This window comes from Diospyros lotus, chromosome 14 (genome assembly GCF_014633365.1).
Source record: "Diospyros lotus cultivar Yz01 chromosome 14, ASM1463336v1, whole genome shotgun sequence".
In the NCBI taxonomy this organism is placed as follows: Eukaryota; Viridiplantae; Streptophyta; class Magnoliopsida; order Ericales; family Ebenaceae; genus Diospyros; species Diospyros lotus.
In genome coordinates, this window is record NC_068351.1 from 11,291,795 (window position 1) to 11,319,128 (window position 27,334).

The window sequence follows — 27,334 nt, forward strand, 5'->3', positions numbered from 1 at the left end:
GGGATCAAAAGCTGATTGGGAGGAATAAGCCATTCTATGTTGTCTCCTTTTAGAACAGTTTTCTTTCCTTCCAAGATATAGAGCCCATTGTATTCCTTAGCCACACCAATCATCCTTCTTGTATCTTGGCCTGAAACTTACACATGTGAGGAGAGAAAATAGCAAAGCAATTCAAGTCTTTAGTCAGTTTATGAATAGAAATCAGAAGACTTGTTAAACTTGGAACATAAAGGACTTGATTAAGTGGTAGCCAAGGGTTAAAAAGAACGTTGCCTTTTCTGGAAGGACTTTAGTACATTGCCCGAGGGCTTCACATTCAGCTTCACACACACGTGCAATGACGAAAATACCCCTCACCCTTAGCCACCTCCTCTCTTCTCCCCTTCCCATGGCCGCTACTAGCCGCCTTCTTCGTCATCGCCTCGCCTCACGCCGACCACTGCTACATCCTCCCTTTTCATGGTGGAGAGGGAGGATGCAGCGGCGGTTGACGCGAGGCGAGGCGGTAATGAGGAAGGTGATGAGTGGCAGCCATGGGAAGAGGAGAAGAGAGAGCAAAGAGGAGGTGGCCAAGGAAAGGGGTGGGGGGTATTTTCGTAATTTGATTGTAAAAATATTGCATTCAATCATCCTCTCGGTCATGGAGTCAAGCAATGTAGTAAAGTCCCTTCCAAAAATAGGAAGAGAAGCTCCGTTTGCAATAATAATATGCTTGGTATTATCATTTGGTGGTTTCAAGGGTTTCATAAGTTTCAAAAACATGGAGATGAGGGTCATATGGTCAATGGCTCCTAAATCAAGGATACACATATTATTCCTATTAGATTTAGAAGCTAAAAAAGTCTCATTAGTTAGGGTTTTATCTTACTGCACCAGTGAGCAGGATGCTCCATCTTGGAATGTCTGAAGAAAGACCTTTAGCTTGCCTAGCTCCTTTGGATTTAGCTGACAAGGATCAGCCTCAATTGGGTCTCCTTTATCAGCTACTTCCTCTGGATCCTTATTGGAGAGATAACTTCGATGCTTTATGTTTTTGAAGCCTCATATCTTACTCGAGACTATTTCTTTCCCATGTAATTTGAAGCATGTTTCCCTAGTATGTCGTGGCTTCTTGCAATAAGCATATCATTGCCCCTTACGATTAGAACTACAATTTTGGATTGCTAGTTTTCCAAATTTGACTCCCCCTCCTTCTTTGTTGCTAATCATCAGTGCTGATCCTTTAGAGCTATGCTCTGTAAGCATGCCACATCTTTGATTTTCCTCACTCCTAATGATTGCAAAAATCTCATTTAAATTAGGAAGTTTGTTTCTACTAAGAACTTGAATCCTTACTTGATCAAACTCAGGATTTAGACCTACTAGAAACTCAACAATCTGGTCTCTTTCGAAGATTTGATTGAGGGTGGTAGCATCCTCACAACACACCATCTTTATAGCTTGATAGCGATCAAGCTCCAACCATAACCCTTTCATCTTATTGTAGTACTCAGTGATTGTTGACTGACCTTGTTTAGTAGAGCTTATCTTAGTTTTTACCTCAAAAATCATCAAAGCATCCTTGACCTTGGAGTATGTTTGTTGAACTGTCTCCCATATCTCCCTTGTCGTGCTCAAGAACATAAAATTCTTGCTGATTTCTAGTTGTATAGCACTCCACAACCAAGACATGATATGGGAGTCTTCCACATCCCAGGCTATGAAGGTTGGATCTACCTCCTTTGGTGGAAGTCCTGTTAGGCTGTTGCCTTTCCCACGACCTTTGAGAAACATCTTGATAAGTTGAGCCCATTGAAGATCATTTCTACCGTCTAACCGATAGGACTGATGAACACTAGGTAATTCACCAGCTACATTGGATTGATCAACTGGAACTACATCTCCAGATGTTATGGTAGGGGCAACAACTTCAAAGGTTTCAGACACAATCTCCATACAAGTTGAAAGAAGCAATAAAGGCTTTGATGAAAGGAGAGGAGCTTTAGAAAGAACAAAGAAAGGGTTGTGCAATAAAGGCACTAGGGTTTTAGGCGTATCAGGCTGAGATCGAGGGCTCTAATACCATGTAGAACAAAACTGAAAAATGTAGAACAAGACTGAAAAACTTGGTATCTCTCTCATTTACATCACTAGGATTGATTACAATATATATAGGAGAAAGAAAACAATCAAATCCCTATAACTAAGGAAAAAATGAAGGAATCCTAATTACATAAATTATTAATTTATATCAATCAATCAATCCCAATAATTAAGATTAATTATAATCAATCTTATCCCACAATCAATCCCATAGATTGCGGAATAATTGAGATTGATAATCAATCCCATAGATTGTGGGATCTTTCCACAATCTTAATACTACTTTCATGCACATGCACACATATTCACAACATATCCACTAAGACAATATTGTTCGTAGATAGCATACACAATGCACTTATTTTTGTACATGTTTTATGAGTCCACTGATGGCAAGAGTAAAGAGGCAAAAGCTTAACGCAAATCCTCAATCTAATCTACTTGCAATTTGATGTGTCTCAATACTTCTCCACTAGTCCCAACATTCTAACACACTTTTCTGCTTGATGATGCATGTCCTTAATAAACATACATATAAGTAATCCGGACTTCTTTCTTCTTTAACAATAATAATAGAGAAATATAACATCTACACTCCTAGTAAGGCAACAATTTGAAGTGCCACCAAGTACTTCCCACTTTGTGAAGCTCGAGGAAGAATCATCTTTGTATGCAACCTTAACCTTGCTTTATATAAAGGATGTTTTGCCAACTCGAACCCATGACGTTCCAATCATAAAGGAACAACCCTACCATTGCTACCAAAGCATGCCCCCAACATATACAATGAATAAAGAAAAACAAAACTAAAAACATAGATAAGAAAATTTCATCTATTAATTAAACTAGAAAATTGATCTAATAGGTCGACTGAAAGATATGAAAATGGACCAAAATGGAGTGAAGTTGATTGGAATCAATAGCGTGCCTAGGTGCTAGGATGTGCCTCACCTTGAAGTGCAAGGCGCATGCCTTTTGCTCTGTAATTTGTTTTGTTTGTTTTTTGATGGACTTGTTAGAAAAGAATCAAAAGAAATTTGAGAAAACAATAAAACACCCCATTGTTTAGTTAAATACTGTTCGTTATTTGTTATTTATGATTTTATAAGTTTGCATTTACCACTTTAGAGGTATATATTAAAAATAACGAGGTATTAAGTATATTGATAGAGATTTCTTAAATGTGTGCCCTGCGTCCAAAAGGCTTGGCCCTGCACCTTGAGCCTTGTGCCTAGGCTCCAAGCACTCTTGCGCCTTGAGCCTTTGAGAACTATGGGTTGGATCTAGTTGACACTTAGTGTTGACTCTTTGAGTCAGGTAAACTATGTCCTCTTCCATAAAAGTTGGCTGTAGATCTTTGCTCACCCAGTTGGATGCTTTAATGAACACATAAATTAGTGTAAGCATCTCAGGTTGATCCCAAACTCTCTCATATGAGAGAGATTCTCTATCATGAGAAAGGTGATAAGATCAAGTTGGGTCAATTCAACACATCCAAACTCAATTAAGTAGTTCAGCAACATAAATATGCCACCTCCAGTTGTCCACATCTTCAGCAGGTGAAAGACAGTATTACATTAAGAAAAACGGTGAAAAATAGAACCTAACAGCTTGGAATTCAATTTAGAATTTTCACACTACTCTAGTTCCACTATATAGATATTAGAATAAGAAGCTGATTCATGCATCAACATACAGTATGTGGTCTGTAGAAAATATGGGAGCAACAAAGATTACCATATAACCAATCCTTGAAGTATATGTGGAGTGCACTTGATAATTCACGCTTCCGGTTTTCTTCAAGCTGTGTTTCCCTCAGCATTTGTTTAATCTCCCCCAAGTTATTGTGCTGAAATACATAATTTTGTTTAATTAAATACTTTTCCAATGTAACTAGGAATAATTTAAAATTCTATAGCATTATTTCAAAAGAAAAATATGAAATCTGTTGCTAGAAACAGAAATTAAATGAGCAAATATAAAGATCAGCATGTCTCAATGAACATACATTTTTTTGCTGAGATGACATATAAACATCTGGTAATGGAAAAGGATTGTTTTTTGTGGACCCAGAGTTTTCACTTTCAAACCAGTTCGGAATCTGTGCATAATGAACAAATAAACAGGAGATCAATACAAAATAGGACAAAGCATTTAGGTTAAGATTGAACTCAAAATAAAAAAATAAAATAAAAGGTGTAACATAATAGGCAGATATCACGGTTCATGCATGTCACAGCCCTAGGGTTTGGCTAGGGTTGTGATAGGAATTTGGAGGGATTTAGGAAAGAGAAAGCAGAAAGGGAGGGAGATATAGAACTGAAACAGAGAGAAATGGGGAGAAAAGAGAAGAACCGAGAGAGAGAATTAAGAGAGAATAGAGTTTGAAATTCATTCTTCAATTCAAGCATCCCAACAAACTCCTAACAACAGCCTTATATAGGCGTCATTGCCTTCTAACAGCCTAACCACTTGCTAACAAAATATCCTAACAGTTATTATAAACCTATTACAAGATTACCCGCTTTATTATATTCCTATTACATCATTGACCATTCTATACTCCTAGGTACATGACAATTCCCCCCGCCTTAAAATGTTTCTTGTCCCCAAGAAACTTATTATCATTGAGCTGCTCTTTCTTCATCCCACTCCTACCTTCATTTTCTGTTCAATCTCTTTTTCCCTCTTTCTCCTTCTAGGCTTCTTCTTCTTTGTTCTTAGGATTCCAAGAATCGTCACCGGCATAACTTGGACTAGCACTTCAATAGGGGTAACCAGATTGACCTCAATGGCTTTAGATTCAAATCTAAGTGCTTGAATAGCAGACCGAAACTTAGAGTCCTCAACATTGTTGTCTATGTTTCTTATGAATAGAGTTTGAAATGGTTGTTCCCCATGAGGATGTTCTCCATAAATCAAACTAATAGATCCTCCAGAATGACAATAAGGGAAGCTATCTTTTCCCAAGTCCAAATCGCCAATACTGCCCAAAAAATCCAAATCTTTAGTATCATCTCCAGCCTTGAATTGGGGCACATAGTCAACCCCATCAGTCACCCCCGACAATAAGTCATTGCCATTAGGGGAAGGTTTTCCAATAGTTTGTGCCTCAATTCCCTCAAGGGATTCAAAAGGTTCCTTGTCCTCATAGTGAGATGTTGCAGCACCAATAGAATGGCTACCTGAATCAGAAAGTTTAAAGAACTTCACTATCTAGGATTCCACTAGCCTCGGTTTCTCTAGGGTCGATGAAGCAATTGAGTTTCTGTATTCTGTTCCTATTCTTCCATCCATTTTCACACCAAGCTTCTGACAAGATAAGGAAGGAGTTCCAACAGAGTCATGATAACCAGGCTTTGATGCCTCAATGTTGTAATTCCTATCATTGTATTGAGGTTCCCCAATAATTAAACCATCTGCCCCTGTCAGTAATTCTGCCACATCTTCATCTCGTTCATCGAAATTTTTCTGAATCTCACTCTCAACATTTTTCTCCTCCACATCAGCAACATCTTCTTCTTTTAGCTTACTGGGATTCACTCCTGCTGAATGGTTGTCGGAATCCATCCTCTTCTGGTTAGAATTTTCAGAATGATCATCTGCCACATTCCTTCTCGGTTTGTCGAAGAATTTTGCTGGAAACTTGTAGTTGTACTCCTTCTTTGGCTGCTCTATGTTAAGGAAATCCTCTTTGTTAAAACTCCCATGATAATCCTCAAAATATTCGGTGCGAAAATTGTAATGATACTCCTCAGATAGTATCATTGCAAACTCTTGCAACTTTTCACTTATCATTTGGCCGAATTCTTTGCTTGATTCATGTACCACACTTCTTGTTCCTTTGTCCAATTGGCGGATCCCCATCTCCAACTTCTTTTCCCATGCATAAGACTTCTGGCCAAACTTCCCCTGATGTCTATCTCCAGCTGAACATGCAACATCCTTCTGTTGTAAGTTAGGCTCCCATGGTCTCATGCAAGCTTTGCTCGTCATGGCAGAAATTTCACGAATTGGACAAGCCACAGGCCACAAAATCGAAGTGTTGTCCATCCTAAATCCCCACACTTCCGTTTTGTAACTGTCTCACCCAATCACCTCTAAAATTGATCCAATAAGTGGCAAATTGCAACCACTGTTATGCTTCAAGGTAAGTCTATTGTAGCAGCGGAAGAAATCGCACACTTATAGCGATTCAATCGGCCTTCTAGAGTTCCCTAGATCTCCATCCGAAGTGTGAATCAATCGCTACAATGGTCACCTTCACAACTAAGATTGACGAAGTCACGGAATTGATCTAGATTGCCCGTTGATCCTGGTTTCCGTAATCACCTTTAAATTCCGAGAGTCAAGCTCCTTGCGTCGGAATCAACTGGCCAAGCCGTCTTCCAATTCCAAGCCTCAAACATCAGCCGACCTCACCTCCTTGTGCGCCGGATTCATTTCCCATTGTGCATCGTAATCAATTCTGAGATTCCACTGGGGATCTCCTGGTTGCTTCTTTGTCTTGAACGCCCAATTCACTGGAATAACCGTAATTGCACCAAAAGAAGAAATTGAAGGCTAAGGTTCTGCTCCAAGAGTCGCCCTTACCTCGTCTTCTCGTCTGCGCACTCTGATTATTACCTCACCTCCTTTCGCTAGAAATCACTGCTCCAAGAATCGAACAACCTTCCAGATAGATGGAATTCTGCCAGATCGCTGAAGTTTCCCCACTGGAATCGTCTAGATTGCTCGCCTTCCTTGAGCAACTATGATGCAACCAACGAAATTCTACAGAATTGAGAATTCGATGGTTACAATAGCATATGACTTGGCTTCCAAATCCGCTGAAGTTGCATCACTTTGATCTGCCTCACATTCGAAATTGCAACTGCAGCGACTCGGAAAAATAGCAGCAAATCAACCTACTGCTCCGGAACTCAATAGTTGAACCTTCTACTTTTCTTTCACAACCGAGGTCGCCTTCCTTGATCGATTACTATGGAAGGAGGTTGAGGATTGTCGCTAAGATACAATGGCCAAGATTGCCTGCCCGACCAAACCGCAATTGCAAAAACCCCGCAACCTAACCGCAATCTCTTGGAACTCTCACACCAGTCGCGACATCCTGGCTCGCCTTCTGCCAAGCCGCATATTCTCGCCTCAAACGCCTGATAATCATCGTCGGAACTCGAATCAAAACCACAACCAAGGATGGACTGCTCTGATACCAATTGTCACAATCCTAAGGTTTGGCTAGGGTTGTGATAGGAATTTGGAGGGATTTAGGAAAGTGAAAGCAAGAAGGGAGGGAGATATAGAACTGAAATAGAGAGAAATGGGGAGGAAAGAGAAGAACCGAGAGAGAGAATTAAGAGAGAATAGAGTTTGAAATTCATTCTTCAATTCAAGCATCCCAACAAACTCCTAACAGCAGCCTTATATAGGCGTCATTGCCTTCTAACAGCCTAACCACTTGCTAACAATATATCCTAACAGTTATTATAAACCTATTACAAGATTACCCCCTTTATTATATTCCTATTACAGCATTGACCCTCCTATACTCCTAGGCACATGACAATGCACTGTTCTGGTTAATCATAAGGACACGCACAACTTGAGAAATTTTAAGAAATGCACAGATATAAACCAACTTCAGCCAGCAAATGTATAAACTATATGCCGCTACTAGTGAACCTAGTCTGCCATAACAACGCAAAAACAGTACCAAAAAATTTGTGAACTGATCAGGATCTACACAAGTAGCAGACTCAGCTTGTACGTCAGACACTCCTGCAGGATGAGATAGCGAATCGTGTGGATCAACCACTCCCAGTGCCACAGGTTCATCCCATCTGTTGATAGTTGCTTCAATACCAACTTGGTTCATGTGCTCCTCCAATTGAGAATAAAAAGTGTTATACGGTGCCACCTAACACAAAATTTGTCACAAGGGCGAGAAGAAGTTCCAAGAGTCAGTATTAAATGAAATGGAGAGATAAGGTATTTTATCAGAACAAATTGATTGCACCAGATACAGAAAGCTTAAACATCAAGTAGACCATTAAGAGTACAGAAAACTAATCTTAGAATTTTAAGGTAGTGATACTATTGAGATGATTAGATTTAAAGATCAGTCCAGTACATAATTGGAGCCAAAAGTGAATTTCCTATAGTGGCATAAGGATTAAAAATATACATTCTAGGAATGCACCATGAAGCAGCTAAGCAAAAGAATGGAAACTAGAGCTCATGAAGGCTGAGATTTCCGGAAAACTTGACAGGTCAATTGTCAAAAGTATATGCAAGTCTAATAGAAACATAAGTTATACATCTGATAGCATTAATATTCAAACAGATGCTGCACAACATAGACTTTGAAGGAGATTTATTCTCATCCCAAAATTGAAAACAGGATTTGACCAAAAATTTGACATAGCAATTTGTGGCAACTTCTATGGATAACCACCACAAGCTATGGTTTGAAGAAAGGGGGGTAAAGACTACTAAAACACAAGCCAGGGTAAATATGTCTGTGAGGGCATCTGTGTGTGAGTGTCTGAGAGCATGTGCATGTGTGAAAGAGTGTGTGTGTGTGCGTGCATGGGGTGTGTGCGCACACGCGCGCGCGAGAGAGAGAGAGAGAGACTTAGGCAGTAATGATATGAAAATTGTTGCTTATTAAAATGGAAAACTACAGCTCAATTGAGATGTTTAATAGAGTTCAACATGCAAACTCAAAAAGCTTGCTCAGTCTTCTAGTCATTTCCACAAATCTTAGAACTTTGCTGGACTGACAACCATTGCTTGAATTTTGTGAAACAGAATAAACTGCTTCCACTAATTTTTTATGTCATTATCATTATTGTCAAATTTCTGCTTCAGATGTGCATAATTTTCCAATGGAAGGACCACATGCCTACATATCTTAATGCTAAAGCTCTGAGGCAACCAGACATCTCCTACCATTTGATCAATCATGTAAAACCACCAACAGAGGTTTCTACTGGCATATAATTCTGTTGTTTTGGAAGTGAACATTGGAATTGAGAACATAACCATATTTTGGCAAAACAAGACACAAGCCACATAATTCTGAAGTACAAGAAGAATATAGTAATGGAGCAAATTAGTCTGTGCAAAGCAGAGAACAGTGGCATGCATCACAGACCTGCAGTTTATGATTGTCACCAACAATAAGAGGCCGCTGGTTTACCCCCAAGAAGAATACACACTCACGGCAATTTGCAATACAGATTCGCTTAGCTGCTGCAATGACATGAACACGCTCACAGTGTTCAACTCTCACAGCCTGTACAAAAGAATAAATACCTAAATAGAAAATAAAAATACAATAATACACGTTCAGAGTATTTCTGTTAAAGAGATGGAAGCATCTATAATTCATCGCACTGAGCGAACAAATGGCCAACTAGAACCAGGGTAATGATTTGAATGCCTGTGATGCAAACAACACCATGAATGTAAGAAAATAAGGCTAAATTGGTTTACCATTACTAGACTCCATGAATCTGAAGATAGATAACCATAGGAATATAAACATAACCTAGAATACAAGGAAACAAATCACATGAACCAAAAAATCATTAAAGCAATATATTGTTTTATATAATTGGCGGGCGCTTATTCGAAAAGCAATAAAGCCTACAAGATTAAGTGAGCAAAGAGATGCAGGAATCAATTAGCAGTTAGCATACGACACTAATTGGTGCTTATGCATCTGTAATGACCTTTACATTGTCACGATAGTATTTAGGAACAAAGGTCCAACACAACCAGCCCGAAAGTGGAATTTCTGATCACGGCAAACTTAAAAATAGAGAACAAATTACAGAACAATTATATTTTACATTTTAAATCAAAGGTGGCAAGTCACTGCCAGAATATTATTAAGAAAACTAAGATATAAAAACGGTCAGAATACAGAAAATATATGAATACAAATATACAGTAACACAATCACAAGATCAGAGCCAAACTATAAGCCTTCCTTCTTGAGGGCTCTTTGCTGCACAGCTTATAGTTTTCTCTTTGAATTCTTTGTATGACAGAATTTTGGTCAGAGTTTCAGGTTACTCTAAACATTAATTTTAATAGTATGACACTAACAAATGCTTATGAGGAAAAAAGGAGAGAGTGGCATATCCCTTTTTTAATTTTAGAGCATATTTTTGTCTTAGTTTTAACCTGAGATCATGCAGAAAACAGCTTGCCAAGATTCTTCTTCTATCCACTTTATAACACATCTACTTGAGAGATAGATATGTTGATGATGGGGTGAAGAAACTTATCATGAGGAAGGGTCAAAACACTGCAAAAGCACAGGTGCATGCTCCTGGATTATTTTGTGCTCACATGCCCAAATGTATTTTGTTTTTTAGCATGTAAAGCACAGTAAAGAAAACAATAATGATCACTCCCCCTCAACAAGAAACCATGAACAAGTGCATAAATAAAAACAATTCATTACTGTCAAGCCTTTATCATACAAGAGATGCCAATCTAATATTAATTCTTTGTGAGGAGCCAATTACAAATCTGCATCATTATCAACGTCTTCAACTGCACCTTATCCTAAACAAGATGGGGTTGGTGGCAAGACATTTATAATGTCAACTAATTTCTAAAATTCACATTGACAATACAAATAAAAAAAAAAAGAACAAAATGGCAAAATTTTACGTTGAATGTCCCTCCTAACACAACCCTCTAGCAAGGGAATGGTAAGATGAAGTTTAACACCAATCCATCTTCGTATGGAAAAGTTCAATGAGATGGCAGTGTACAAAGATAATTATAATTGATATGGTTGCATTCCATCACATAGTTGATATTGTAAAACCAACCCGTACAACATGGAAACACAACTTCGAACTACAAGTCCTAAAGGGACAAAAAAAAAAAGATAAAACTATGGAGAATGTTCAAAAATGATGATATATAATTTAGATTGATAGGAATAACATATTCACAGGGAAGATTAAATTTGCAAAAGCAACACAGTGGCACAATAAATTGTCAGAAAGCTGGCACAATAAGCTGGCATTTCACAGTTATGAGCTATTTGCACACTCCAGAGTTCAATAGCCCTATATGGCATCAGAAAGAGTTCTGGCAGATTAGACTGACCTCTTTCAATAGACATCATTTAGGTTGCTGATCAGATGTTAGGCTAAGATTTCAAATATGCTAGATAACAATACTATTAGCATAATTGCCAGTACCAATTTTCCAGAGATGAATATTATCACTTGTAATAATCAGAGATGCTCCTTAAAAGGACAGAAGACCTAAGAAAAGGATATTGTTCAAACACTCATTTCACAGTGATGAGCTATTTGCACGCTCCAGAGTGTTTGAATAACCCTATATGGCATCAGAACAAGTTCTGGCAGATTGGACTAACCTCTTTCAATAGACATCATTTAGGTCACTGGAAAGGATACAATGCTTAGATTTCAAATATGCTAGATTACAACATAATTACCATAATTGCAAGTACCAATTGTCCAAAGATGAAGATTATCACTTTGTAATAATCAGGGATGCTACTTAAAAGGAACATAGACCTGAGAGAATAGGGACATTGTTCCAACACTTGACAGAAAGGAGCAATAATTTCCTGCATTTCAATAACTACCTTGCCAACAGCTCCGACAACTATAGTCGTATCAGAGCATCCATAGATGGTGGCATATCTCAATGGTGCTAAAATGTATATGACAGAATCGTGACAATTTATGACCTGCAAAAATTACAGAAGTTAGAAGCACGCAAGAGCTAAAGCAACTAAAAGATTAAATAAATAAATATTCAAATTGCCCTCATTGAATGCACAAAGCATGAGAGATAGAATAGCAACAACAACAACATATCCAGCCTTTATCCCACTATGTGGGGTCGGCTACATGAATTCTAGACTTCCATGTATTTCTATCTTTTGTCATATCTTCGTTGAGATCCATACACTTCATATCAAACTTTAATGTCTCCCCCAAAATCTTCTTAGATCTGCCTCTACCTCTTTTTTTGATTAATTGTTCCATTTCATCAACTCTCCTCACAGGAGCGTCTCTTGGTCTCCTTCTCACATGACCAAACCATCTTAGTCTAGTCTCTCTCATCTTCTCCTCTATTGGCACTACTCCTATTTTATTACGAATAGCATGAAGAAATTTTTAGACTGACTGCAAATAATGCTTCCTATTTGGGGTCTTGTCAGATGGAAAGGAAAATATCTTTAAAAAGCTCAAGGATTGCAAACTTGGATCAAATTATTGAGAAAAATCCACGCTACATCTGGTTTGGTTTAATCAACTCTAGTATGAAACAAAATTCAAGCCCCAAAGAGGTGCCTTACCTTGAAGACTACCATAAACCACCTAGATTACAGGATATGCCTTTACCAACATACGAAGATTAACAGGAAGCTGAGAACTAGTGTAGTAGGCTTGCTTTTTGATAGCCCAAACAGTAAAGCCAATGAACTTGTACTGAGGCCTGAGCTATGTTCTTGATTGTTGCAGCATAATGGCCATGATTCTTACATTTGAACTGCTTTTGTCTAGTTGACATGACTCAAGTTTCTCACAAGTCAATAGCCAAGCTACATAAAGTGCAGATACTGGTGCCTCTTAAGCACGTGTGCAAAAATTAGGATTTAATACAACTGTAAGAGGAACAATAGTGATAAAATAAAGGCACAACTACCCTGAAAATATTAAGCAGAAAAAGAAAGATAATAAAGAAAATTATCTTTCCATTCAGGGGGGAGTGGGGTAGGTAGTAGTTTGCAGATATTCTTAGCCACCAACTTCTCAAGTCATACTCATTCCCATGTCCATTCTTCACAGGCCAGAATTAAGACTTCACCCAGTTCAAAATAGTAAAATGTAAAAATTCATCCAATATTTCCATGTTCCAGATTAAGAAGACATGAATAGAACACAAAAAATTGGGTTCCGTACAGACATTAAACAAATAAAAGCATCACAGTCCAGCACAATACATCAAAAAGGAAACAGTTCCTGCAAAAGCTTTCAATATTCTTAAACCAAGCTCAACCAGATGGTGATAGATTTTATCGTCCAAATAATGGAATATTGAAAGAAATAAATAAGCAACTAGATATCAATAGAAAATTAAGTAGGATGTGCAAATCCCATAAATTGACAACTATTTCAAGAAATCCCAGATTCCGGCTACCTATAAAAATGAAACAATATAAAATCAAGTAGGATGCTCAGATGATAATAATATCACACAAACCAAACGCCCAATAGACAAACTCTTTCAAGATAGAAAACAGACCTTCACAGAAGATCCTTTTAGATCAGATGCATGCTTCAAATATGACGACTTGGATATACCCTCAATAAAACTAGGACCCCTGGTGCTGGTTGATGTCTTTATTGAACTTGCACAAGCATCAGACATTGGAACATCCTGATCTGAGGCAATGGGTGACCCATTTTCTTTTGCAGAAACTCTTTCAGAAATATGTTCCAAAGCAGAGGTAATGTTCTGTAGAAGCCAGTCATGAACTTGCGATGCAGCAACAGGAGCAGCAGGCATGTCAGGATCTGAGTTAGCAAAAAACAGGGCAGCCTGCCTCAAGGGAATTCTTTCTGATGCTTTTTCACCATAATAAAGTAGAAATTCAAGGTGCTCAAACTTTTCCATAGTCAAAACCTGATGATGCAAATAAGCAACCATTTAGAGCAAGGACATAAAGCACTTAAACACAAGTGTCCAGTATATGAAAACTGCAGTTGAATGAATAACGCAGACAACAGGAAGTGAAAATAAGCTTAAATAGCCAAGTGCAATTGATATCTCTGTGAGAATGTTTACACACCCAGAGAGAGAGAGAGGGAGAGAGAGAGAGAGCTGATCATGCAGAAAGAAATGGTGTATTTGCTGACATAAATTACTGACACCATAATCAGTCAGATTCTTGTTGGATCCATCCTTAAAACATTTCATTGGGGATTGAAGTTTCCACTACCAAATTCAAGCAGGTTAGGAACAACTCCACTATAGCAAGGCAGGCACATGGCACACAAAAGAAGCATCAGCAATATGTAACTGATCTGGCAGTTCCTAAGATTATAAGCACATGTAACTGAAGAATCATAGACTGTATGGAGAAACCCAATACTCCTGAAAATGGAATACATATTAATATTAAAATGGTTGTTCATAACTTTTAACACACAAAAAACTTGATTAACACGTATGTGCACATACATATATACATAAAAATTATTTAATACACTACACACTACTGATAGATAAGGGTAAGAATCAAAAGAAGGCAATAATTATCATCAGAGGCTTCAGGGTTCACTCCTATCATACAATGTTTCTCCATAAATATAATTATATAATTTGATCAATGGATGGACTTGCTTTAAAAGTAAATTCATAATACAATATTATTAATTATTGGACATCTATTTTATGTTATTCAACACAAATGATTATCCAAAATAGGGCTTAATTGCAAAACAAGAGCCATTTTTTTTCACCCACTTTAGCAGCAGCATCTTGATTAGAGGAATCCGTAAAGTAGCCAAAATGGGCACAATATAGGTTGTAAATTGAGCAGATTGAAGACCAAATAAATGAAATGTAAGTTTAATAAAAATATAAATGTGAATGATGTTATGATGAGAATTGAATATCAAGTCATCCCAAGAAAAGATCAGTTATCTTGGATCAATCATTCAAAAAGATGAAAAACTTAATGAGGATGTTATCTATAGAAATAATTAAGGCAGACTAACTAAAATGAAAAAGTACATCCAGGGAATTTATGTTATAGAAAGATTTCATTAAAGCTAAAGGTAAATTTTATAAAATGCCTGCAAGACTAGCTTTGTTATAAAATACAAAAATGTTGGATAATAACGCACCACCATGCTCAAAACACGAACATAATGGAAATGAGAATGTTACAACGAATGTCCAGCCATATAATAAAAGATAGAACTAGAAATGAGGTAAGTTGCACTTAGATCCCCTGTGGTTTCGGTCATCCGCAAGAAGATCTGTGGTTTAAAATGTCTTTGAAAGTCCATGTGGTGTTCTTTTATTGCACAAACCTCCCTCCTTTAAGTCAATATCCCAAATACATTGTCTTTGATATGAGATTTGAATTATAAAAAATTAAAGTAACTCATAGGGGTCTATGTGAAAATAGGCAAAACCATAGTACCCAATGAGGACTTTTGACTTAACAAAGGAGGATCTATGCACAAAAAAAAAACCACATGAACCTTCAAGACAGTTTTAAACTAGAAGGGGTCTTCTTGCAAATGGCTCAAACCACAGGAGGAATGGATGCAATATACCCTTGGTAATATGGTCAAAGAAGCCTGCTGAAAATAAGTTGTATGAGAAATAATTAAGATAGTTTGGTCATTTGAGAAGAAAACCAATACAAACTCCAATGAGGTAGAGGAAGACTAAGAAAAACATTGTAGGAAACTCTTAGGTTTAATATGTTGTAAGGACCCTTCAAGAAGATATGCCTGCTGATAGAAATGATTGCTGAGGTAGAATTCATGGACCCCACCTAGTGGGATTAAGGCTTGATAGGAATAGTAGCATTTACTATTTACATTGATAATTAATACACGAGCAATCAATATTGATTTTGGTTGGAACTGGAAAACAACGAAACACCCCTTTTTGAAGAAATTAGTGGAAAACAACCTAAAGATATTTTCCATCCTTCAATATAAATTTGAAACATAGAATGTTCTAATTTTTTTTCATTTGAACAAGATTTTCATTTTTCTAGTTTTTATGAAAAAAATGGGAAACAAAGATCCATTTTCCAGAACTAGAGTACCACTGGAGTTCCTAACACATGAAGAAAGAGTTCCTAAGATTGCATTAAATTTCTACAAGAACTGGCGCAATATATTGCATAATGTTAATGCAACATTCAAATGTCACATAATGTTAACTACTCTGATTGCAATAACAGATCAATACAAAAACCAAAGGCTAATAACAAATGAGCACTAAATTAAATGGTTTAAAACTGACACAAATATAACTTTTTAGTGAACAACACTTTTTTCTCTTTTCCAGTACATGAATCACAGATTGAAAGATCAGATCCACATAATAAAATTGAAATGCATTAGAAAATACAAGTGTGCTATAATTAGCAAGTATATATAAATCTATTTTATTTAAAAAATATCAATGGTCTATATATGCACAAAAAAAAACAGAGAAACAGAAACACTGCAAGAATATTAACAGACCAGAGATTCTTCGCCTTCTCCTTCTCCTTCCACTTGATCTGCTAAAAGAGACAAGATGTTGGACAAGTGCTTTTGTAAGTAGGATAACTGGTGAGCTTCTTCATCAGCTTGTGATGGCATAAAGCGACGGCTATTACTGCGCACAAGCTGCAATAAATGGACAAACTTATGGTCAGGTCAGATCTAAAACCAGAATATGATATACAGAAACCTGACCTGATAAATAAGTAAATAAAACCCAGGCATGTAAAATTAGCAATAATTTGATAGTGTTTCACAACAAAACACACAGGAAATAAAACAAAATAAAGGAAAACTAAAATGCAAGTCCACCTGCTTTGCAAGGTAGCTGAGGGTCATATCTGTGTGCAATCTTCATCTTGATTTTTGCATAGATGTTATTTCCACAACTGGAACCTACGACCTTCCAGTCACAAAAGGATAGCCTCACTGTTGCTACTAATGCTCAACCTTAAAAAATTGAACACTATTGTCAAGGCATGTGATTCCCAATGCTGAAGGCCAGCCGTACACTGACGTTGGTGTCCATTATTCCTGTGGGTTTACTGATATAATGGCTATGGATGCAGGTATGTGTTTTCAGGTGCCTTAAGGTTAGTGTTTTATGATTGCAGCCCAGAGAGTAAAGCTAGTGTCAGAATCTGATTCTGACAAGGTGAATTCTCCCTTGATCAATGGAGAATTGAGAATTCTCGAAGAGAATAGAAGGGATAGAGAGGGAAGAACTGAGAGAATATATATATATAGAGAGAGAGAGAGAGAGAAACAAGAGAGAGGCGGGAATGATTCAATTCTATTCACCCATGCCTCAATTAGCTGCGGGGTTCGGCTTATATATCGATCCTGAGAGGATTGGCGCCAGAAATTTAAATTATACACCTTCTACACACTTCTACATAACTGCCTCTTTTCCCTTACTACAATAAGACCCTTGATACAATCCATATTACCCTGCTTGAAACCTTGCTTGTCCCCTAGAAGGTTAGAGTAAGCCTGCTGCCTTGGGAAACTGTTTTAGGAGATCAGGTAAGTATTCCCATGTATTATTTTCCGGGTGTAGATTAGACCAACGGACTAGCACCTATGTGATTGGTGCTCCCTGTTTACATATGACCTGCTTGCCCACAATGGCTATAGGCTCAGCTTCTTGTTGAACTCGTTGGGATGTTGGGGGTAGAGTAGAGCTCACCGGGTTGTTTCTGGTAGAGTGCTTGAGGGACACATGAAACACTGGATGAATGTTGGATCTTTCTGGAAGTTATAGTCTGTAGGCAGCCTTCCCCACTTGAGCTATCACCTCATAGGGACCATAGAATTTGGTACTAAGCTTAGTAACTTGTGTTTGGGATAGAGTCTTCAATTGGACTAACTTCAGATACACCTTGTCTCCCACTAAGAACGTCCTTTCACTTCTCTTTTTGTCTGCAAATTGTTTCATCCAGTTCTATGTGTTGGCTAACTCCTCCTTTAAAGTCGGCATCATCTGTTGCCTCTAATGCAAATAGGTATCCATAGTAGCCACAGAAGTTGTTTCCCTCCCCGTTGGTAATAATGGTGGCTTGTACCCATATAGGGCCTCAAATGGGGTCATCTTTAGGGCAGTATGGTAATTGAAATTGTACCACCATTGGGCCAAGGGTAGCCATTTGTGCCACCTGGTTGGATGCACAAAACACAAACACCTCAAATACATTTCCAAGCATTGATTTACTCGCTCAATCTACCCATTTTGTCTCCAACTAGTAGGCTAAGGACATGTGCAAGTGTGTTCCCAAGGACTTCATTAGCTCTTTCCACAATAAACTTGTAAAACATTTGTCCCTGTCTGAGACAATCGTCTTAGACATCCTGTGTAACTTCCCCACTTGATCCAAAAATACCCTGGCCACCTCTTGGGCCGTGAAGGGATGGGTTAAGCTGAGAAAATGGGCATACTTTGTCAGTCTATCAACCACCACTAGGATACAATCCCTTCCCTCGGACTTAGGTAAGCCTTCCACAAAATCCATATTGATATGGCTCCACGCCTATTCTGGTACGGGTAATGGTTGTAATATGCCAAGGGGGTGTATATTCTCATGCTTGCATCTGCTGCAAACATCACATGTCATTACAAACTCCTTAATTATCTTCTTCAACTTAGGCCAATAGAAAAGCTATTTAATCTTGCAATAGGTGTTTTGTACCCCCAAATGTCCCCCAATTGGGGAGTCATGTAAGGCCTACAATATCCTCTTCTTAATGGAGTCACTATCAACAATAACCAACCTCCCTTTATGCCCGGTCAAACCATTGCCAAGTGTGTATCCTTGTCTATTAGAGGGATCAAGGATTAACTGCTCCATAAGCTACTTAGTCCATTCTCCCTTATCATAACTGGTTGACACCTCCAGGTACCAATCTGGAGTGAGAGAATGATAGGCCCTCGGTTTACTTGACTTACCAAAGAAGGTCCAAGAGGCAGGGGCAAGGGGGTAAATTGGATGGCTGGCATTACAGCCAGCCATGTGCGTAAGGATAGAGAAGGGAAATCGTTGGGTTGTGTAACGACCCAGCAAGTGCGTGTAACAGATTTCTATTGGGAAGGAGTGGGGGAAGAATATGTATTTTGGGGGGGGGGGGGGAAGAAGTTGGGGAGATAGACATCATTCTTGTATTGAGTCTTGGGAGAGTTAAAGGCCTCTCGAACGCCCAGTTCTTCTTGTAATCGAATTGACGTGAGAATTTGAATTCAGTTTTTAGTGAATTTTCTTTGGGTTCTCATCAATTTGGTATTAGAGAATCACCGATCCTAATGGTGAACTTGACGGACCAAGTAGGAGAATTAGAAGGGAGGATGGAAGGCGTGTAACTAGGAGTTGAGGCCATGAGGGGTGAGATGCAATCGGCGGAGAAGAATGTCGCGAACTTGTTGGAGCAGTTCACAGTGATGAGAACGAAGTGGGAAGAGCAGGAACCGGAGCGAAAAAATAAGGAGAAGAGGGGAGGCCAACCTATGGAATTCATTCAAGATTCCGAGGCGACCTCGAATGTGGGAGTGCGGCGCGCCAAGACAGGGGGTGCTGATGGGAGTTGGAGGCCGGAAATCAGAGGGCGACAATTGGAGATGCCTTTCTTCAAAGGCGACGATCCAAACGGCTGGATATTCAGAGTCGAACGTTATTTTGCGGTGACTGAGATGACTGATGAGGAGAAAATAGATGCAGCTGTTTTGTGTTTGGAGGGAGCTGCTTTGTCGTGGTTCCAATAGGAGAAAAAGCGACAAAGGGTGAGGGGTTGGGAGGACTTCAAGTTTCTGTTGAGGAGAGGTCTTCATCTAGGAGGTCTTCAATGAAGAGAATGGGAAATTTATCTTTGACAGAAAGGGCATTAAACTGTCGGTAATCCACATAAAAGCGCCACGACTCGTCTTTCTTTTTTTACTAACAACACAGGGGATGCAAAGGGGCTATAGCTGGGTTGAATGAGAGAGTGTTGCAACATTTCTTTGACCGTTCTCTCCATCTCTGTTTTCTGTGCTGGGGGGGTAACAATAGGCTCGAGCATTACAAGGTTCTGATTGAGGTTTCAGGATACTGGAGTGGTCGTGGGTTCGGGTTGGAGGTAAGGTTTTAGGCTCTTTAAAGAGATACTCATATTCAACCAAAAGTACATTGAGTAAGTCAAGTTGGTTTACCTCCCATGTGTTGGACTGCTGACCACCAGCATTAGCTCACTCTTTGCTCATGATTCCTCCTCTTCTTCTTCGAGTGCTTGGATAGAGAAGAGCTAAGCCACGTTGCTCATCTTTTGCTTTAGTATCCTCTATAACCTTTTTCCTGTGATCATCTTACACATCCCCACTTCTTTGGGGCCCACCAATGTCATTCTTCTTCCTTCTTTCTCAAACGTCACCTCCATCCTATTGAAATCAAAGCATACGGGACTCACATGCTTCATCCAATCCACGCCTAAGACCACATCACATCCCTCCAATTGGAGCAGTCGGAGGTCAATCTCGAAATTCTCTCCTTGCATTGCCCAACAAAACCCCACACACGTTGATCTACTCACCACCTTACTCCCGTTTGCTACAATAACTGTGAGAGGTTGTGTACTAATTAGGGGACACTTTAACTTTTTAGCAATTCTTTCATCCAGGAAACTGTGAGTACTCCCACTGTCTATGAGAATCATTAACTTGTATTCTCCTACTCTTCCTTCCACCTTAATGACCTTATTATTGGTCAATCCCCTCAACGCGTGCAATGAAATTTCACCATTATCTTCCTCTCCTTCATCATGTATTTCCACCACTTCCACTTCTTCCACATTCTCCTCTTCGCCTTCCAGCAGAAGCAGTTGCTTCTTGCATTGATGACCAGGGAAATACCTATCCCCACATTTGAAGCAATGGTTAGCCTGCCTCCTTTGCACCGTCAACCTATCTCCTTGTAATTTAGGGCCCAAAAGGGGTACGCTCTTCATCTCTTGCACTCCCCTAAAAGCCTCCCTTCCTTGATTCTTTCCAATGGGAGTCAACACATTGTGTGTTCCTCCCTATTCATCAACCTTTGCTTCTTCATAAGTGCTTTCACTGTCAACTCATGTCACCTTGCACCGTCGGTGGCATGCTTGAGGGTCCTTGGTTGCAAGACCTTCACCATAAGTCTTAATTCTTCACTCAATCCACTTATAAAACTCGAGACAAAATAAGCCTCTGTGAGAAAAGAATTGTGGTTAAGCATAAGTGCCTTTAACTCCTCAAACCTCCTCTGATAATCTGCCACTAATCCTCCTTGTCGAATCTTGTTGAATTCTTCTACTACACCGGTCATTCCCCTTTCTTTGAACCTCTCACATAATTCCTCCGTGAACTTAGCCCAATGGCATTCCTCTTTCACCTTGGCCCATCCTCGATACCAATCATCTTCGGCATCATTGAGGTAAGCCGCAGCTAGAGTCACCCTCTGCTGCTCCGGCACCCCATACCACTCAAAAGCTCTTTTACACCTCCTAATCCACCATCTAGGGGTGTTCCCATCAAACATGGGAATATCCAATTTGGGCATAGGAATTCCCAGATGGCCTTGGCCCCCAATTATTCCCAAGCTCCTTCCAACTACATTTTCTCCCATTCCCACTGACTCCTCCCTGATCTCAGACGTTTCCGGCCTCCTCTGATTCATCCCATGACTGGGAAGAATCGATTCTACTCTTTCTCTAGGAGGAAAATTGAGGGATAGACTTACTGAGTTTTGACGAGCAAACAACACCATAAACCCTTGCAATTGCTCCCTGATTTGCACTCCCACTTCCTCACGAATTTGACTGACCGCTCTATCTAATTTGCGATCAATGGAAATGATCGCCTCATGATTGCGATTGGATCCGAGCTCCAACTGATCCACTCTCGACTGCAGATCCGACACTATAGAGCCAAATTGTTGTAACTGCATCTCCATGTTCTTCATCCTCGTTCCTTCCTCGATCTAACTGAATTTACGACGATCGGAATTGGCCCGAATGAGCTCTAATACTAGAATTGTTAGGTCTAACGGATCCAACAAGTCTCAAGAATTCTGCAAGGAATTCTAGAGAGTTATGTAGAAGTCTTGATCGGAGAGAGAGAAGCAAGGAGAGAGAGAGATAGAGAAAGAGGAAAGGAATTGAGAGGGAATTTTGAGATTCAATTCATTCATATCCTTCTTGGATAAGATCAGTCTCTATTTATACTGATCTTCCCTCACTCAATTGAAATTCTCTCGCCTAGAGCAACTTGTATCCTAACTGTCAGCGCCACTTGCAACAAGCATGAGCACATTAGTTATTCTATTTCCCTCCCAATCTCCCAAGTTACAATTAGTTATTTTAGGCAGTACACGACAGTCGCACAATTACAGCGACTTGATCCGCCTTCTAGAGTCACCTAGGCCTACCAATTCTCCTGACTCGCCTACTGCAATAATTCCCTATACCTGCTGGAATCGTCGTCGGACTCACCTTATCCAACCACTCAATTGCACTTCCAAAATCCAAGTTTAACAATTAAGAAATTACCGAGAATCAAGTGTATTCCTTCCACTCATCAGAATTCCCTAAATCGCTGGAATTCACTGCTAGAATTGCCTAGGTTGCTCGCGTCCCTTGCTCGATTGTGTTGCAACTAACAAAATTCTCCAGAATTGAGAATTTGATGGCTGGAGTAGTTTATGAATTGGCTTCCAATTCCGTCGAAATTGCTTCACCCTTCCACTTCGACCAAGAATTATTGCAATTCGCCGCCAAGCATCACCTCTTGCTTCGCCTTCCAAGTTCACCTAGCTTGTCGAAATTCACGACCAAAATCGTTAGCCTGTTCCTCCAATCTCTACGAGTCTTCTCTGTATCAGCTTCATTAATTCACCTTCATCACCCTCTAGGATTAGGTTGGATTCACTGTTCGCACTTGCCTAACAACATTGAGGCCTACAAAAATTGTCGACGCTCTTGAATTCGTTCGAATCTCTTGAAAGCATTGCTTAATCAGTTCTGCACCTAGTCGTCTTACTCTGCCTATCCTAACATGCTATTGAGATCGCTAGAATTACCTTTGGAACCATTCATCTTCAATTCCAAACAGAGTTACCAACACTCTTAGCCGAGAGTCACTCCTCCGTGCGTCAGAATCAAATTTCGAGAATCAATTGCATCGGACAGCATCCGTCGGAAATTAATCAACAAAGAAAACCGTCGATGAACGATGCTCTGATACTATTTGTAATGAACCTAAGGTTCATAACAAGGTTGGAATTGGCAATCGGAAGGATCCGAGAGGCTTAGGATTAAGAACATAATATTTAGAAGGGAAATTGGACAGAAATGGGGAAAGATATCATATAGAATTGAGGGAGAGATATTGAGAGAAGGGGGGGGGGAGAAACAAGAGAGAAACGTGAAGAAGATTAAGAGAGAGAATTTTAAAGAGAAATGAGAATATCTATCATCAATTCAAGCATGGTCCCCAATCCCTTACAAGTAGCCTTTATATAGGCCTTAGCTAGCTGTTAATTGATTCCTAATAGCACCCATGTGCTTCTAACTTATAAAAATATCCTAACAAACCATTGCAATCCTATTACAATGATGCACTTCTATTATTTCTTGACTCATGACATAAACTAACCAATTCCAAAATTACAATTTCAAATGTACTAGTCAACTTTGAGAATGCATAATTCTCAATTAAATGCCAAGTTAGTTTAGATGACTAACAATGATAATGGAAATGAAGTATGTCGTCCTATAAGAAAGCCATATCAATAGGCACCCTTTCCTTCAAAAATCACACGCCAAGGCACACAATTAACCAAAACGTCCACAAACCCATTCCAAAATTCAACAATCCAGAGCATCTAATTAAGAAGAAAACCAGCATCATTGCAAACGAAAATGAGAGAGTGACCCACCTGCAATGGAGAAAGAGCCGACAAATACCCATCGAAAGCGGAAGTCGACGGCCAAACATCCGCCACAGCGGCAGCGTCCTTGTGCGTTCTCGGGAGCAACCGCTTATACGACTGGATATACAAAAACAAAACGAGATCATAAACATCAACGCCGACGGAATCGACCTCAGAGGGCTTGGCGGAGACCAGAGGATCGGAATCGGAGTGGAGCACGGTGGCGAGGGTGTCGAGCACGAGGCGGCCATGGTCGGGCGAGATCTGGAGAATCTCGGAGATGACGGAGGAGTCGAGCCGGGCGGTGGAAGACTGCTTGGATCGCTCGATGAGCTTATCCCTGAGAGGGATTAGGGTTTGGGTGCCGTCGGAGAAGATGAGTTTGGGGATGGGGATGAGGCCGTGCTCGAAGGGCTCTCTTCGAGGGTGTACGTACGACGCCGTATTGCTGGATGAAGTTGAAGGTTCGATAGAGTCCGCCATGGCTATGCATGTAGAGAGGGAGGGAGAGAGAAAGTGAAAGATTTAGCGACAGAGAGAGACCGAGAGAGAGAGCAACGGACGTCGAAAGAAATGAATGAACGCTGAGAGACGAAAAGGTGAAGGGAGAGAGACAGTGAGCGGGTAATGATTGGAAGCGGTGGGACTCAGGGAATGCAATATGGAGCCGATGCTTTTGCTGACTTTTGGTCAAACCCATCCATTCTCTTGTGGTGGCCGCTAGGCATCTCCAACCAACGGGTTTCTAATTTACATCTTATTATATTATAAATAATTTATTTTTTATTTTAATTTTATTTAAAAAATTATACATACTCCAATTATACTTTTTATTCTTCTCTCTATTACATTTCCTACTCCACTTATTTATTAATAAATTTCAATTCTATTTATTTTATCTCACTTATAATTTTTATTATTATTATAAAATTTTATTATTTATTTGATAATTTAATAATAAATATGATAGTATTAGATTTTTATAATATTTAATATATTTATAAATAAATTTACTAATATTTTTTAAAAATAATTATTTAACAAAATTATTTAAAATATTTCCATAATTCAAAATTTAATTGGTCAAACTGTAAAAATCACAAAAATAAATATTGTTCTTGTGATGTAATAATAATTATTTTAAATATAATATTAAATAATCTAATTAAGTAACTTTAACGTTCATTTTTAAAATCAATTTCAAAACATTACATTAAAACATATAAAAAAATTATGTAATACACAAAATAAATCAAATACACACATACACATTACATTAAAATAATAAGATACCCACATACACATAATCAATAATTAAATATATAAAATAATCAAATACACACAAAATGAATAATCAAGTACACAAAATAATTAAATACATGCATACACAAAATATATAATCAAATATACAAAATAATTAAATATTTACATACAAATAAATATATAATGAAATATACAAAATAATTAAATACACGCATATAAAAAAAATAATAGTGAAATACATAAAATATAATTCACTCAATACTTCAGTACATATAAAAAATATATAAAATGGAATAATGAGCAAATTTCAGCTCCTCATCTATAAGGAGCCATTTTAACCACAGCCAAATTTTGAGGAGTGACAAGACATAGATAGGTGGGTTGGAGCTAAATTTAAGCACTTTCATCGTATTTTTTGGCTTAAGGAGAATTCTGACCATGCGTTGGAGATGGCCTTAGACACTATTTTTTTTTTTTTTATTACTATCCTTACATGATTTTTCGTTGCTCATGTTCTTAATTAATTTTGACAGATGAATTAAATCGCAGGTAAAGACTTTGACTTATTGCCCAGACAAATAATCAAACCCACAACCTATTAGTGCGAATTACAACTTATCATGGGCTAACCACTTAACCCCCTAAAAGCACCATGTTTTTTTTTTCTCTTTCCCCTTGGAGCTCCTGCTGCCATCCTTAATCCACCTAATTAGTTAAAATGATTTGAAACAATTGGATAATTTGAATTTTTTGATTAATTAAATAAGCTTGTCACCCTATAAGATGTAGAGTATTATAATATAACAATGATAACAAGAGGATTCGTGTCCCTAAAAATGTCTCTTGATAATATTTCAAATTGAAGATCGAACTTTAATTTTATAAATACAAAAGAAAATTATTTCGAGATATATTAGGAAAGACACTCAAATATTTAAGTTCTTCTCTCATAAACCTAGAAGTTTTTGAATTTAAATGCGTTGACGACAATATCCTTTACTATTTGTGGATCGTCACTGAATTTTCTTTTTTCTTTGATTTTCTAGGGTTTGATGTAGTTCCTGCCATTATAGCTTCTCCTTTATCTGTCCAAATATGGACTCTCCTTCACAGTCATCTCTCTTCCTCATTGTCACCTCCTTTGAGCTTCTCACAATTCACTACACTCATCGTTGTCTACCATTAACCCGTTTTACAGGACCTTTGTTTGGATCTAATAACCCCTTTCCCCACCAATTAAGCTCCCGCAACCACAATTTCATGTCTTCACCCTTGTGTGCCCAGCCTTCTTTACCCTTCCACACCTTTGTTATTACTCCACCTAACATCATCAGTAACCTCTATTCACCCCATCTCTTGCACACCTTTGCATGTTTGCCCCAACCCTAGTCCAAATTCATCATTGCTCTACTTCTTCCCTTGTTACAATTTTTCACCCTAACTCATCTCTATTCATCTCAGTTAGCTATAACCATTGTTTCTAGTTGTTTTTGCTTGGACATTTGCTCTCCTTTAATTAAGAAACCCTAGTGTTATTTCTACTAGCCATTTGAAAGTCACACGCAGTATGTGTTCTAAGCTTCTTAGCTTTTTGATTAAGGGATTTGGCCATGGGATCTAAAGATAGATCCAAAGAAATGGCCCTGACAATCAAAGCCTAATTCAAACAACCACCCTTTTGAGCTCTTCGTATTCTCAAACCTCACTATTTCATTGGTAAAGATGAACACTTCAAGTGAGGTTACTTTGGTACCCATGGGTTCTTAGCAAGAGTGCATTAACGTACAAGTGCCACTTTCATCCCTTTTTGAGACTTTCAAGCCATCCAGAATAGCCTCTTCCCATGGACAAAGATCCATGATCTTTAGATTGTGTCTTTTCAAACCAATGGGTTTGTGATTAAAGTTGAAGGTTAGGTTTTATCTTGTTGGGTCCATATTTTCATCATCTTTGGCTTCTGACTATTTAAAATTTTTGGTTGATATGGGTTTGATTCAAAAACCTTACTATTATTGATTGTTCAATTCCTGCAAGCTTCTTTCTCAATTAGGGGTGCTCATTTGGTCTAGACTGGACCAAACTAGCACCAGACCAAAATAAACATTTTGAAAATACATGGACTTAAGATCAAACTAGGGTAAAGGTTAGTAAATTTAAAGTCTAAAATGATTGGATACCTTCTGTTAGGCATATTATATATGCAGTTCATAGGACTTGAAACAAATAAGGTTAGGGAGAAAATGACATCTCTCTCCCCAG

The 27,334-nt window shown here is 38.6% G+C and overlaps 1 protein-coding gene across 2 annotated transcripts in view; it reads right to left on the minus strand.

The window, feature by feature from the left end:
* Window positions 1-24,432, minus strand: part of LOC127789927 (uncharacterized) — a 30,268-nt gene extending 5,836 nt beyond the window's left edge. The window contains exons 1-8 of one of the 2 annotated variants that reach the window (XM_052319029.1): window positions 23,819-24,431; window positions 16,371-16,517; window positions 13,399-13,779; window positions 11,729-11,833; window positions 9,239-9,379; window positions 7,796-7,999; window positions 4,091-4,183; window positions 3,820-3,931 (exon numbers count right to left, since the gene is read on the minus strand). In XM_052319029.1, coding sequence (XP_052174989.1) covers window positions 3,820-3,931; window positions 4,091-4,183; window positions 7,796-7,999; window positions 9,239-9,379; window positions 11,729-11,833; window positions 13,399-13,779; window positions 16,371-16,517; window positions 23,819-24,295 — 1,660 coding nt within the window. In that variant the 5' untranslated portion in view covers window positions 24,296-24,431. Of the gene's footprint in view, window positions 1-3,819; window positions 3,932-4,090; window positions 4,184-7,795; window positions 8,000-9,238; window positions 9,380-11,728; window positions 11,834-13,398; window positions 13,780-16,370; window positions 16,518-23,818 lie in introns of both variants that reach the window. The other variant, XM_052319028.1, reaches the window with a different exon arrangement.
* Window positions 24,433-27,334: the final 2,902 nt, after the last annotated feature.